Here is a 12,716-nt window from a genome sequence, read left to right as displayed (position 1 = left end):
TTACACCCAGCTCACTCCTACTCCCCCCCCTCTTTGCCTCACCTCTGTGCTGATCGAGCTATCCACTTTCCAGCTAGAGGGGCTGATGTTCTCCTTTTGGGTACAGAAGGCAGGTATCAATCCTACTCATTAAGGTAGGCAGCCAGGGAAAAAAGCATCAGCTTGTCTTCCTACCTCCAACCCTAGCTCAAAAGAAGGAGAAAGCCATTCACCCGTAACTCCCAACACCTCCTATTTTTTGGTCTTCCTTCCTCCAGAAGCTTGGCCTCCAAAGCCCAGAACACACCGTCTGCTTGTTTCATGCAATGTTTTCTGTATTAACAGACCTTTTTCTGCCTGCTCCTTCCTCCACTGGTCTTTCTGCAGTAAAGACAACCAACCTCAAGCCCAAGGATACAACCTGCACTGTGAGAAGTTTTCTTCACCAGGTATGTGAGGCACGACACAAACAAGAAAGCAAAGAAACAGCAAAACACACCATGACATTACGGATAATGACTCAACGAGTAAGATAGAAGGGGAAAGAGGTGAAAAGAAGGAAGCAGATGGAGGACAGCAAACAAAGTCTGTAACAGTCATCAAAAAAATATAAAGGAATATTTAAAATGTTAAATTATACATCAGGATAAAGCTGGTATGTAGTGCAAAGTTCAAAGCTGTACCACTGCTGATGATGAGCTGAGAAGAGCAGCATCCGACAGCCTAACGATGTAAACATCAGTACTTCAATTCACATTAAATACATAAGAAAAATCACATTGGAAATTAGGACTGCTTTCTTGACCTAATTTTGTCGAAATATACTGTTTTCCTGCAAAAGTATGCTTACACTACTTCCAGTGTTAAAACACCTAGAAAAAAGACTGAATAACAGAAAATATATGAATTATGCTCCTTTTTGTCCTGCATTTTTACATGCAATTGTTTCTAAACTTTCAGCACTCTTGGCTCAAAAATCGGGTCAGAAAAAAGAAAAACAAAAAACCTTTTTTTCCCCAAAATATATTCCTAGGATTTGTTGAGTCTTAAAAACTGAAATTGAACACTCCTAGACAGCCATGTTAATCAAGGCATCTTAACTCCATGCTAGTAAATTTGAAAATTTGTGAGGGGCAAACATGAAAGTAAGCAATTGTTTTCAGGTACTGTTTAAATAGTGAACCCATTATTTAAAAACAACAACAACACACTTTGAAAGCATAAAGAAAAATGTTAACAATTGAAATACTGTTAATAAACAGTTGAGATTGCTTTGTAAAATATAGGTGATTATTTAGTAAGTTAAAAATGCTATTCTATCTAGCATTAAAATAGACCTTACAAGGCAAGACTTCTAAGAAATTTTTATGGGGAAAAAAAAAAAAGCACTTCATCTTTTAATATACAAAAGACAGGTACTTCTTTCCTTAAAATAAGGGTTGTGACATTTCAGTCAAATTTAGTTTGAACCACATAACCAAAGTAAATAAGGTGACCTAAGCAATTTAGAGAAGAAAATTCCTTTCAACACAAGTGCTTGGTAAATTGATAAGTCCAGCTAATAAAAGGAAGATTTTGTAGCATCTATTTATAGCGAATAAATGTGGACACTGGGCAGACATCCCTCTCCAAAGTGGTTCTCAGCAGCTTTTCTAATTCCCAGTACTATTTTAGACAAGATAAACTCCACATCAATTGGCTTTTCTGAGCATTAAAAGAAGTTAGTATTTTAAAGGCACGCAGTGTCTTGAACTGACCCTGGACAATTTGAATTCCATCAAGCATACAGCTCTACTAGCCTGAGTAAAACACTACCAGGAGCTTGAAAAAATCTGCTATAAAACAGTTTGTGACTCTTTACATCTCTGAATATTTAAGTCGTGATTAAGGAAGATGGTACAGAAAGCCATCTTCCAGAAGGAGATGCTTGAAAATACTTAAAATATGCCCCACAGAAGTGGCATTTGTCCAAGGAAAGTCTGGGCTCACTGAAATCAATGTGCTTACAAGAAAACATCTCAGCATTTTGGCTCAAATTTTACCTTAGGACTCAGAGAGCATCTGGAACCACCTCCACCACGGCAGCCACAAAGCCACATGCAGTAGAACCCGGATTTAGTGGAGGCTCGAGAGAGCAAATGAAATGCAAACAGGTTGCTTTTTAAGTTTACACCCACTTTGTCTGTAGGATGGTTGTTAAGACGTGTATTTCATATGACATTGCAGTTTTGAGTCACTTTTAATCTTCTCAGAAAGAAGCAGAAAAAATAGACCTGTAAATTCAAAACATATTTCTGCTTTTGAGATAACACTGCAAAACTGAAAACAACAGTGTAATCACTGCTGTCAGCTAACTACAGCTCTATCATGTGTAGCTTCCTTTCAAATGAGGATGCTTAGTATTATTGAGAGGAAAAAGAATCATCTAGTATGCATACATTATATAGTTTCCTATTGACACTTCAGCTGAAGTGGGGGAAGGAACACTGAGGAATGTAATGCTTAATGTTATGCTACTAATTTAAGAAAGTGCATCAGTAACTACTGAAATCAAATACAAACACACTTTAATAATCAAAGAACTTCGAGTTACAAAGACAACCATGTTAAGGAAAATTAAGGGGACTTAATCTACAGAGTCATCATTACTGGCTCATTAGTAATTTTCCACGTGTTTCCACAAGATAAAACAAAAGAAACAAGGAGACACTCACTGGTACTGGTTTCACTTTCTCTTTAATCAGTGTTAACTCATCTGTGTTAAAAAGTCTTCCTCTCCAGGAATTTCTAAAGCCATCTCATTTTGCACTGTAATTAAAAATACTTTATTTTAAACTGTGCTGGGATTTATAAAAGCATATTTTTACAGATTTCAGATGGCACAGTAAATTTGACTTAATATTATTTTAGCCATTTTTCCTGTTAAAGGCTTACAAGAAGTCATTAATTCATTTAACAACCTAAATGAATGCTGCAGCACTACAGAGCCCCTTGTACACCCCAGCACAGCCGTGGGGGTACCCCTACACATTATGCTCTCAAGGACTGGTGCCTCATATTTTTTCTTATAATTGGCAAAATTAGTAAAGGATCAACAGGTCTGACCTGACCAAATCAGGCTGAAGGGCTAATGGTATTTCTGCACTATGCCACCAGGAGTCCACCTTCATGACAGAATGAGCGAGGCCCACGAGCAGCCACCAGAAGGGACAGTGACAACGATGCCAGGGCTGTGCCACGCTCACCCCTCTCCTGCCTCAGCCTGAAGGCCGAATCACATCAGCTCTCTGCTCCAGCAGAAAGCTCACCCTATAGCACCCTAAAAAAGCCTAGATTGGATTAGATCAGTGAGCTAACATCAGTCACTGCTTGCAATACAGGCAACGAACTATGAGCTGGGAACCACCACCCAGGTGCAGAAGCATCAGTTTTGGTCCACTGTACCGTGAGGGAATTGGGCTAGCTCAGTCTGAACGGCACCCAAACCAGCTCCTCAATTCATCTATTTTCTTGCCCGCCACACCACAGGAATTCTGCAACCACAGCCTCTTGGCCAACAATAAATGTTCTGTACAAAACATCCACCAATTATCAAGATGTTTGCATATGGAACCCCAACATGATGCAAGTGTTTTGGAGGCTACCTTACTTAAGTATTTTTAGAAGGTTTTACCAGTTGTAATAAAAACTAAACCTGAAAATAACTTACCAAGAGCCTCGAAAAGCAGGGAATCATGTTTTGAAGGTGACAATAATCACTCCCCAAAGTTAAAAATAGTAGTTTCAACAACAGCTTACTACTTTGTAAATAAGTAAAACACAGAAATAGTACCTATACCCTCACACAAACACACAACTAATGCAAATAATCCATGTGAATCAGCAGATTTGTGAAAGTACACAGAGGGAGCAGTCCAAATGCTGACATTACCATCTACTATCTTTTATACTTACTTAAAATGTCGTATTTAAATGCTACGGTATTTTGAAAGGAACAGTCCATGGAACAGTTATTTTGATAAAATTAATTCTGAAATCCAGGACTTAGTAAGTTAGACAAAGACTGTTTTTGTTTGTTTGTTTTTGTTTTCAAAAAAAGTTCAGCTGGATTTAAGTGCTACACCATCCACAATCCAGACCACCACAATGAACGTAAGATGCCCACAGTGTAAACACAAACTGAAGCTGTCTGCTCTTATCCTTCAAAAATACCATAAAACTTAGTGGTGAGAAAGTACGTCAGATTCAGTACCTTCGGTTAGGAAAGCTACCGGTAACATGAAATGTATGTTTAAATTACATCTCATCATCCATTTTTTAAAAGGCCTGCTTTTTTACACATTGGGTATAGTTAAGTGGGTTCTCTTTCAAGTCTGAGAACCTAAACAAATTCCTCTTTTCAAACTCATACATCTATCAACTCTAATCTGCCTTAAGTCTTTATAAATTTATGAACATGTCAGTTTGGATTGTAAGTTTTCTAACTGCCACAATTAATGCCATGACAAGTCCCGTTTTAGACAGGACTGTATTTCTGTAGTTGTATCCATCCTGGTAGGACTTCCTAAATAAAGTTAACAGTCAGAAGGCCCGAGGAGATCTAGGCACATCTCCACTACAAACATAAGCAGCAATGTCATTTGGGGTAGCAGTATGTGTGACCCATGACAGACAAGGTTCTTGTTTGTGGCTGTGGTCACACTGGCAAAACCACTCTTGCACTGGTCACGTTTGCAGAAGGTTTCTGATGTGGTCGTAGCCACTTCAGGATGACCTCGCTAGCACAGTGAGCGCTGACTGGCTGCTCAAACTGGAGTCTCCGCTTTTATACCAAGCAGGTGTCACTTACGTAGCTGTACAGGTACAACAAAATTTGGGAAACTTCCCCGCATCAGGCAGAAGATAATTCCTAGCATTAAGCACCCTGCAAACAGATTCCAATGTTATTTTTGAGTTGTTTTATTCCACCAAAGGAATCAAAACAGGCAGTATTCAGCATCCAGCTAACTAACGGAGCGTCGCAGAAGAGTGGAGCTTCAACCAAGCACTGTAGCTTTGTAAAAAGATACCACCTGGGGAGGTGAGAGGAGAATGGGAAAGTTTAAAAAAGAAGTTTCTTAATCCATGCATACAAAATGCTGAAAAGAAACATTTCACAATTCAGCCTCCAGTAAAACTGAAGCCTAATGAGTACGAAACACAATCACAAGAAGCCTGTGACAAGAGATGGTGAGAAGTCTCGAAACCCACACAAACACCTACCACACCAAACTCTGTGGTACTGCGTTTACATAAAAGTTGAGGTAAACTGTGTTTTGAAATCCCAAGTATTGCAGATTTTCTGAGAATTAGCAACTATTCCAAGGGCTTTTTACGATGTCCATAATCAGAATGGCCAGAACTGTGACTAACTCATTTGCATTGATACAGCACAAGCACTTCAGTGGAGCAATGGGAAATCCTGAAATCTGTGGGCCAGTCAGTACAAATCTGATTGTGAAATATTATCTTTGAATTGGCTAGAGTGAAGCCCTGTGCATCAGTCTCAACTTCCTTTATCTCACAATATTTGTGCTGCTAAATTTATACCTGCATAAGGTTAATAAATTGGTCCCGTATCATTAAAAATGTATAACCACAGAAAATTCTGCTGAATTTTCATTAAGGTCTTAGTAAGTGTAACAGAAGATTTGAGTCTGTTGTTTACTTCTAGAGAAGGAAACGTGTTCTGTAAGTACCACTGTTAGCAAGTTGATGCCAAAAGTTACAATACCTAAAGCATATTGTCAAGGACCAGGACTTGTTCTGCCAATTCCTACTTCAACTGTACAATATTTATATTTTCGACCCATGTAATGCCACTGTATGCAGTCTTATGAACACAAGCATCTTAGTATAAGCATATGATTCAGACGAAAAGTTAGGTGGTTTAAATGCAGCCCTGTTACACCCTTTATTTAATAAAATACGTAAAAGATGCCGAAAAGGAAAGTTTACTGTCATTTTAACATCAAACACTGAAGTATTTTGGTTACCTTCCAAACTTACTGACAAACCTTAAAAGTTTCACAGAACTGAACTTGCTTACAGTGTACAATAACAAAAACCTGAGATGTACTTTTACTCCTGTTAAGATTCAAAGGTAAGAATGAAAATAGCAATTGGCTTTACACGCAATAACGTTCAATAACATGAGGAAGCAGTGTTTTAGCAGTGCATTGAAGTGTCCCTTACGAATCAGGCCACTTCTGAAAACACTCTGCCCTTTCTCTTGCTCCTCATGCTCTCCTGTGCTTGGCTAAGCGTCTGACTACCCCGTCCAATCAGCAAGACCTAAATAAACCATTTCACTCCAACAAGACCTAAAAGAACCGCTTCCATCAATAAACGCCAGGAGATTCAACAGCCTGCTAGAGCGGGCAATTAACCGCTGCTCACAAGCTGCCTGAACATAAACTTGGAGGAGAAAAACTAGAGCTGTGTGTGTGACCTGCCAACCTGCCCTCGGTGGGTTTGAAGCCCCCCAATGATACGCGTTGCTGTAGGGCCGGGTGAGGCCATTCCCCACCAGCAACCTGGGGGTCAGGCCCAGGAAATTCCCCTCGTAGGGATGCTTCAGGGGTCTCTGGGTCTTTCCCCTGCTCACCTCAGGAGCCCTCCGGCGAGCGGAGCTGCTCGGAGGTGTCCCCCAGCCAAAGAAGCTGGCTTGGAGAGGGGGCGACCTCAGGAGACATTTCCTCGTCCCCCAGGTCCCAGCCTGCGTGGGGCCTGATTTCGGCAAGAATGGTGACAGATAAATAGAGGCGAGGAGACAGAAGATCAATGCATCGTGGGGAGAGGAGGCTTTCTCCTCCCTGGGAAGCCTTAGTCATAGCTGCTCCCATTTTTTGAAGGCCCAGCGGTAGGAAAAAATAAATAAATAAATAAAATAAATAAATCCCGGTAACGCCGAAAGGGGGGCGAGAAAAACCGAGGCACAGACATAAACACGGAGACAGGCGGCGTCTCTTACCTTCCTACTCGCTCCTCCGAGGGACACCTTGGGCCTTGTTTTGAAATCCCCTTCAAAGCTGAACATGTTTACAGCTTATCCCATCGAGAGCGCAGCCCGGCCCCCCCCCCCGAGCTGACACCGCCAAGGGGGCACCGGGGGCGAGCCGAGGGGCTGCCGGCCCCGGGGAGGGACAAGTCCCCAAAAAGGGACAACCCCCCGGGCTGGCACAAGCCCCCCCAGGCAGGGACAGGCCCCCAAAAAAGGGCCGAGCCCCCGGGGAGGGCCGGGCACCCCACAGCCCGCCCGCCCCCCTCACGGCTCCCCGGTTCCCCCCCCCAACCTCCCTCCCTCCCTCCCTTCCTTCCCTTCCCCGCCCCGCGGCCTTCGTTTCCCCGCTCGCCCCCCTTTCTGACCGGCGGCTACGGCTGGGTGGAGTGGGAGGGATGAGGAGGAGAAGGAGGAGGAGGAGGAGGGAGCGGAGGAGGAGGAGGAGGGGGCTGGCGGGGCTGCTTCACTTGCACTGGGGGAGCAGCCGGCTGTGGAGACAAGATGGCGGCCGCCCGCAGCCTCACAGGCGCGCTCCCGCCGCGGGGCCGCGCGCGCCGCCCCTCAGCCCCGCCGCAGCCGCGCTTCAGCCGCGCCTCAGCCGGCTGCCTGGGGCCTGCGTCGCGGTTAAAGGCTGCACTGGGCGTGGGATGGGGGCTAAAAGATCGATGTTTTGTTTGTAGTGTGAATGTTTATTTGTTTCTGTGGGGTATGGTAGTCGTTAGCCCGTGAGGTGGGGTTGTGAACGCTGTACCGGCGCTCAAACCCACCTGAGGAGCACCCCTGTGGGGTCACACTGCAAGGAATGGGAAGAGAAAACGGCTGTAAAGTGGCATCAGCAGAGCTGAAGGGTGAAACTGCACCTGAGGCTCTGTAATCTTACATTTCTTAGCCCGATCACTGTTTTTCAACACTCCGACTGCGTCATTTCAGCCACAGAGGTGACATGGCTGAAAGCGGTAACCAAAAGCATTTATTCACACTGCGGCTATGAGGTGCTAAATAAATATATGTGCTCAAATAAAGATGTGTGCTCAAATCCAGCTTTCGTTTCCTTTGGTGGAGATGTGGTTGGGCCCGTACTCATGAATTCTCACACCACTGTATCACAAGAAGCAGGTGGCAGAAGATGGTGCATGTGGGAGCTGGTTGGTGCCGAAAATACAGTGTTGTGTCTATTCCCAAGCTGAGGGACAAGTGGAATGTTTGTTGAAATTTCTTTGAAGTTATATGATTCAGAAGCATCTAGATTTTAATATTTTATTATTACATTTTTTTATAAGGGAAAAGTGCTTGGCAAGGCTGACTATTAGTCCTGCATCTCCTGAGATAACATAGTTTCAGTATGAGCAAGCTATAAGTACTATAAGTCCTGTAAGTACTGTTTACGGATGAAGGTGAGGTTTAGGGCATTGTGAAATACCACGTCCAGTGTTGGTTCACAATTTCAACACGTTGCATTTCTGATGTAATACAACACCATTGGTGTACAGTTTGGCTCCAAGAAAACGGAGTACTCTACATTGGAGGGATAGAAAGATTTTTTTCCATGGCTGACAGCATTCTTTTCAAGAGGACTTCAGCCCCAGTAAACTTGGTAAGTCTCATTCAGAAAACCAGAGAAATAATCTAGGTGTCTGTAGCAGTTAATTCACTGATTTTCATTAGTGCAGAAGCAAACTGGAAAGTCCTAAGTTCATGCCAAAGTATTATCTGTAGCAAAGCCAATTTAGGGATTACCTCCTGTCAGAAGCCAAACAAATGTGAAACTGCACACACAGAGCAGGGTTTCTATAAAGCAGGTCTTCATACAGGACCAATACACGTTTGGCAGGAGTCTGTCGCAGTGTCAGAAAGACACAAGATCCTCCCCTGACCTAGGCTGTTCCCTGCTGAAGAGATGATCAGTGAATGACATGGGCCTGACTGATGAATCTTTGAGACATCTTAGTGATTTGCATGTGCCCCTAGAGGCCACTGTAGGTATAATTTTATTAAATGAAGATAACTTATATAACAGAATAAACTGAATGTTTGTATTTTGAATACAGAGAATTCATGGAAGCATAGAAGAAACTGTAAATGTGTTTTCTCTTTATTTTTAGTACAAAATATACATTTGTATCACAGGGGAGAAGACATACAAGATTCAAAAAACTCACTGTCATGTAGTCAAGAAGTCAGAGTGGTGGCTGGTTTGATATTCTCAGGTAGCAACAAGAGCAGAGTTTCTCCATGATGGAAGACGAGTGGGCACAGGGGGTGACCCAAGGTAGGGCTGTGCCCTCCCCAGCCAGGACACAACCCCACAAGATTCAAACACAGTGGCCAGAGCCCAGCAATGGTTACAGAGCTCCAGACATGGTGAGGGATGAGCCCAGAGTGTCCAGCCACAAGCAGCAGGAGATGGAAGGTATGTCCAAGGTTCATCCAAGAGACAGGAATGGAAACAGCTCTCCTGAGCTATTCCTGGACTGATGAGTGAGTGGGGGTTCCCCTGAAGCTGGTCAGGACAATTAAGTCCTATTAGTGCATTCAGAGCCCTGATAAACATATGCCTAAGGATCAGGGAATACTGCTCTTGTATGGATGCCTGTGTTAACTCCCACCTGCCTCCCCTGCTGCAATGAAGTTAGCTCCATATGCAGTTTCCCATCTTTCTCATCTCCTTTCACATTGCACATTTCAGGAGGCTTTTTGTTTTCTCCTAATCACAGTTCTCTGCCCTTTGATTGTTTCTTTTGCCCTTTGCCAGCATATACTCACATTGCTGCCAGCTACAACTGGAATGCAGAAAACCAGTTGTTCACCAGACTGCAAACCATTAAAAAGAATCAATTTTGAACTTCCACTTTTTTCCTTTCAATTCAACACTCAAAAATTTCTTCACTACCCTAAGCCAATATCAATCTTTTCTACCCTTATTTGATATCAGGTATGTAAGGCTATTCCATCTGGATATGTGAGAATCGCAGATGACAAGTGTTCAATTCACAAGAAAATTCTTTTTTTTTTTTTTTTCATTGTTGTAGGACTTACCTCCCTCACCATGTTCTAAGAAAAGAATCAGTATCTGTAAGTATATATGTACATACAAAATTTCTCTAAATACATATATCTCTATATATTGCTCTAGAACACCTTTGACACATATGTATTGAATATCATTTGGGTAAACCAATGCAAGTTCAACAACATGCCTAGCTTCTTACAACAGTAATATATTTTCTTTTAGCATCCAATTTATATATGTGTTGCTGCCTGCTAAATGATTTTTTCTACCCTGCCTGCACTGAACACATGTAACATCTGACACACTTCATTTTTATGGCAGCTACATATACATATACATGCATATACATATGTATAGTAGATATATATATATGAAGACTATTAGTTATTCTGCCACAGTCTTTTTTTTTTCTTGACTAAAAAAATCACTTTGCATTTTTTACCATTTGTCCATATACCCAATATACTGACTAGTTTTGATACTGTTGCTATGACTCCATCCAGGCTGATATGTTTCTTCAGGAGTAGTGACCAAAACAGGGCCCCTCTTTTCCCTATCTTTTTTCCAAAGAGTTTTACCTGAACTATTAGTAAATTTGCAATACATATGACAGAAACATAGTTTTGACAAGAAACCATATGAACTGTGAATCTCACACTTGGACATCTAAGCACTACTTTGTTGGAGCTGGGATGCCAAAGGACCATACCAAAAGTGAAATATTTTTGTTTACTTTTGCTATCAGCTTGAAGCAAAGTGTAAGTTAATAATAGCAAAAACATTCATTACCTTTATTTCCACAGAGGCATATAGCAGCACAGATAAGGACACTGCTTATCGCACACAATCCAGCTGATGAGACTTTTAATTAAGGTTACCCAACATGCTTCTGTGATGTCTGAACTGCATGGCAGTTTTCTAAACTTGCGCCACTGAGTTTATTGCAATGATAAAAATAGGATTGCGCCATGTGCTACCATCCTTGCTGTGGCTGAAGTTAACCACTGCTCGGTAACAGCTGAAAGAACAGGAGCATTTCCATAGCTCCCATGTCCTGTATGTCCCTGGAGGGTGGATGTTCTCTAGGCAGAAATCTTCTGTAGTTTTGCAATTAAAATCCACATCATAACATACATACAGTGACCCAATCTCAGCATGTTTCATATCTCCTCTGGGATGTCATGTAGGTTTGGTAGTCTGTATTGCTTTTTGTTTGCAAATGGGGGACAGAGAGAGAGACATTGAAGAACTCTGTGCCTGAGCAGAAGTAAGATTAGTTCTGTCATTGGCATGGAGTGAGGGTAAGTTTTCAGAGGCTATGAAAATAATTTATTTTTCTTTTAAGTGCGTGGCATAGAAACGAAAACAGCAACACACACAAGATGGTCACATTTGTAGACAATAAGGGCAAAGTGTAATTGAGTCCACATCAGAGTGAAATTTGTTTATAGATTCTCCCATGGGCTGGAGAGAATCATGGGCCTGGAAATAGGACAGGAAAAATTTCGTGCTACATATCTAACTATTCTAAGATCATAGCTTCCTGTGCTCCCTGGTCTTCTTTTTCCTTTTTCACTGTGCATGACTTGGAGCAAAGCCATCTTCTAAAAGTAGTTTGTTGACACCTTGATACTGAGCAGAAGAAAACCAGGAATTAAGATTTAATGGGCAGCAATAATGAAAAGAAAAGAGAACTCCTTCCCAACAGCTATGAAGATCTTCAGTTTATGGTTTGCTGGGTGCTAAGGATAGCATTACTGAGGTGACATGAACTTTTAAAATTACGGAGCTACTGGTAACTTACTGTAAGTAGAGGCACACTCTGTCTCTGTCAGGGAGAGATTTTATAGTTTTTATAAACTCTTCACTTATTAAAAAAAAAAAAAAGTAGTATTAAAAACCAAATGTTATACACGCTGTTTGTACCTTTTGAATGAGCACCATTTTTCATCTACAATAGTTTTTTACAGTCAGACTAATCCCCAAACAATTTAACTTCTGATGCATTGTCCTTCTGGCTCCATTCTGTGTATTTATTCCTGTTGGTGGTATAATCCTTATTTAGACAGGATAAGCAATCAAGAGTATATTTGGCAGTTGCTCAGCATTGTGGGATATGATGGCCAAATTGTCACCATCTTACCATTACTTTCCATTCCCTGTGCAATTATAATAAAGTGTCCTAAACTTTTATGCTGACTTGGTGAACTCAGATGAAAATCTAAGATGCACTGACAGCACCTCGTTATGTGCTATATTTCTTTCCAAGATGCAGAAACATTCCAAAATGCAGAAATATTTTTACAAGAGTGCATAATAAATGAAGAGTAAATAAGTTAAAAATTCTTTAATTTACAAGAGATGAGTCTTGAGATTAGTCCAAATGTTTTGATAGGCCAATATCTGATTTCTAGAAATACTTTAATAAGGTTTGCTACTCATAAGGACTGATGGTGGGATGTAATTTTATTTTATTTTTTAATTTATTTACTCTGGGTAAAACACTGAAAATTAAATCTATTCTATCAGAGAAGATACTGGCAGGACTGTAAGGTAAAAAGCACTTCACTTAAGCACTTCCTTTAGTTAAACCTGAGTGCCAACAGACACTGCCAAGGAATGAAGACATTTTATTTAAAATTACACTGGCAAGAGACCATCAAATTATCCTTAACATTTTCATTA

At 41.4% G+C, this 12,716-nt stretch overlaps 1 protein-coding gene across 1 annotated transcript in view; it reads right to left on the bottom strand.

Moving 5' to 3' along the window:
• Positions 1–7,255, bottom strand: part of UBE3C (ubiquitin protein ligase E3C) — a 76,558-nt gene extending 69,303 nt beyond the window's left edge. The window contains exon 1 of the mRNA XM_082753235.1: positions 6,992–7,255. Coding sequence (XP_082609361.1) covers positions 6,992–7,057 — 66 coding nt within the window. The 5' untranslated portion in view covers positions 7,058–7,255. The remainder of the gene's footprint in view (positions 1–6,991) is intronic.
• Positions 7,256–12,716: the final 5,461 nt, after the last annotated feature.

This window comes from Aythya marila, assembly GCF_965140915.1.
Source record: "Aythya marila genome assembly, chromosome: 2".
Classification (NCBI taxonomy): Eukaryota; Metazoa; Chordata; class Aves; order Anseriformes; family Anatidae; genus Aythya; species Aythya marila.
The sequence above is the reverse complement of the archived record's forward strand: the minus strand, read 5'-3'. Positions and strand labels throughout refer to the sequence as shown.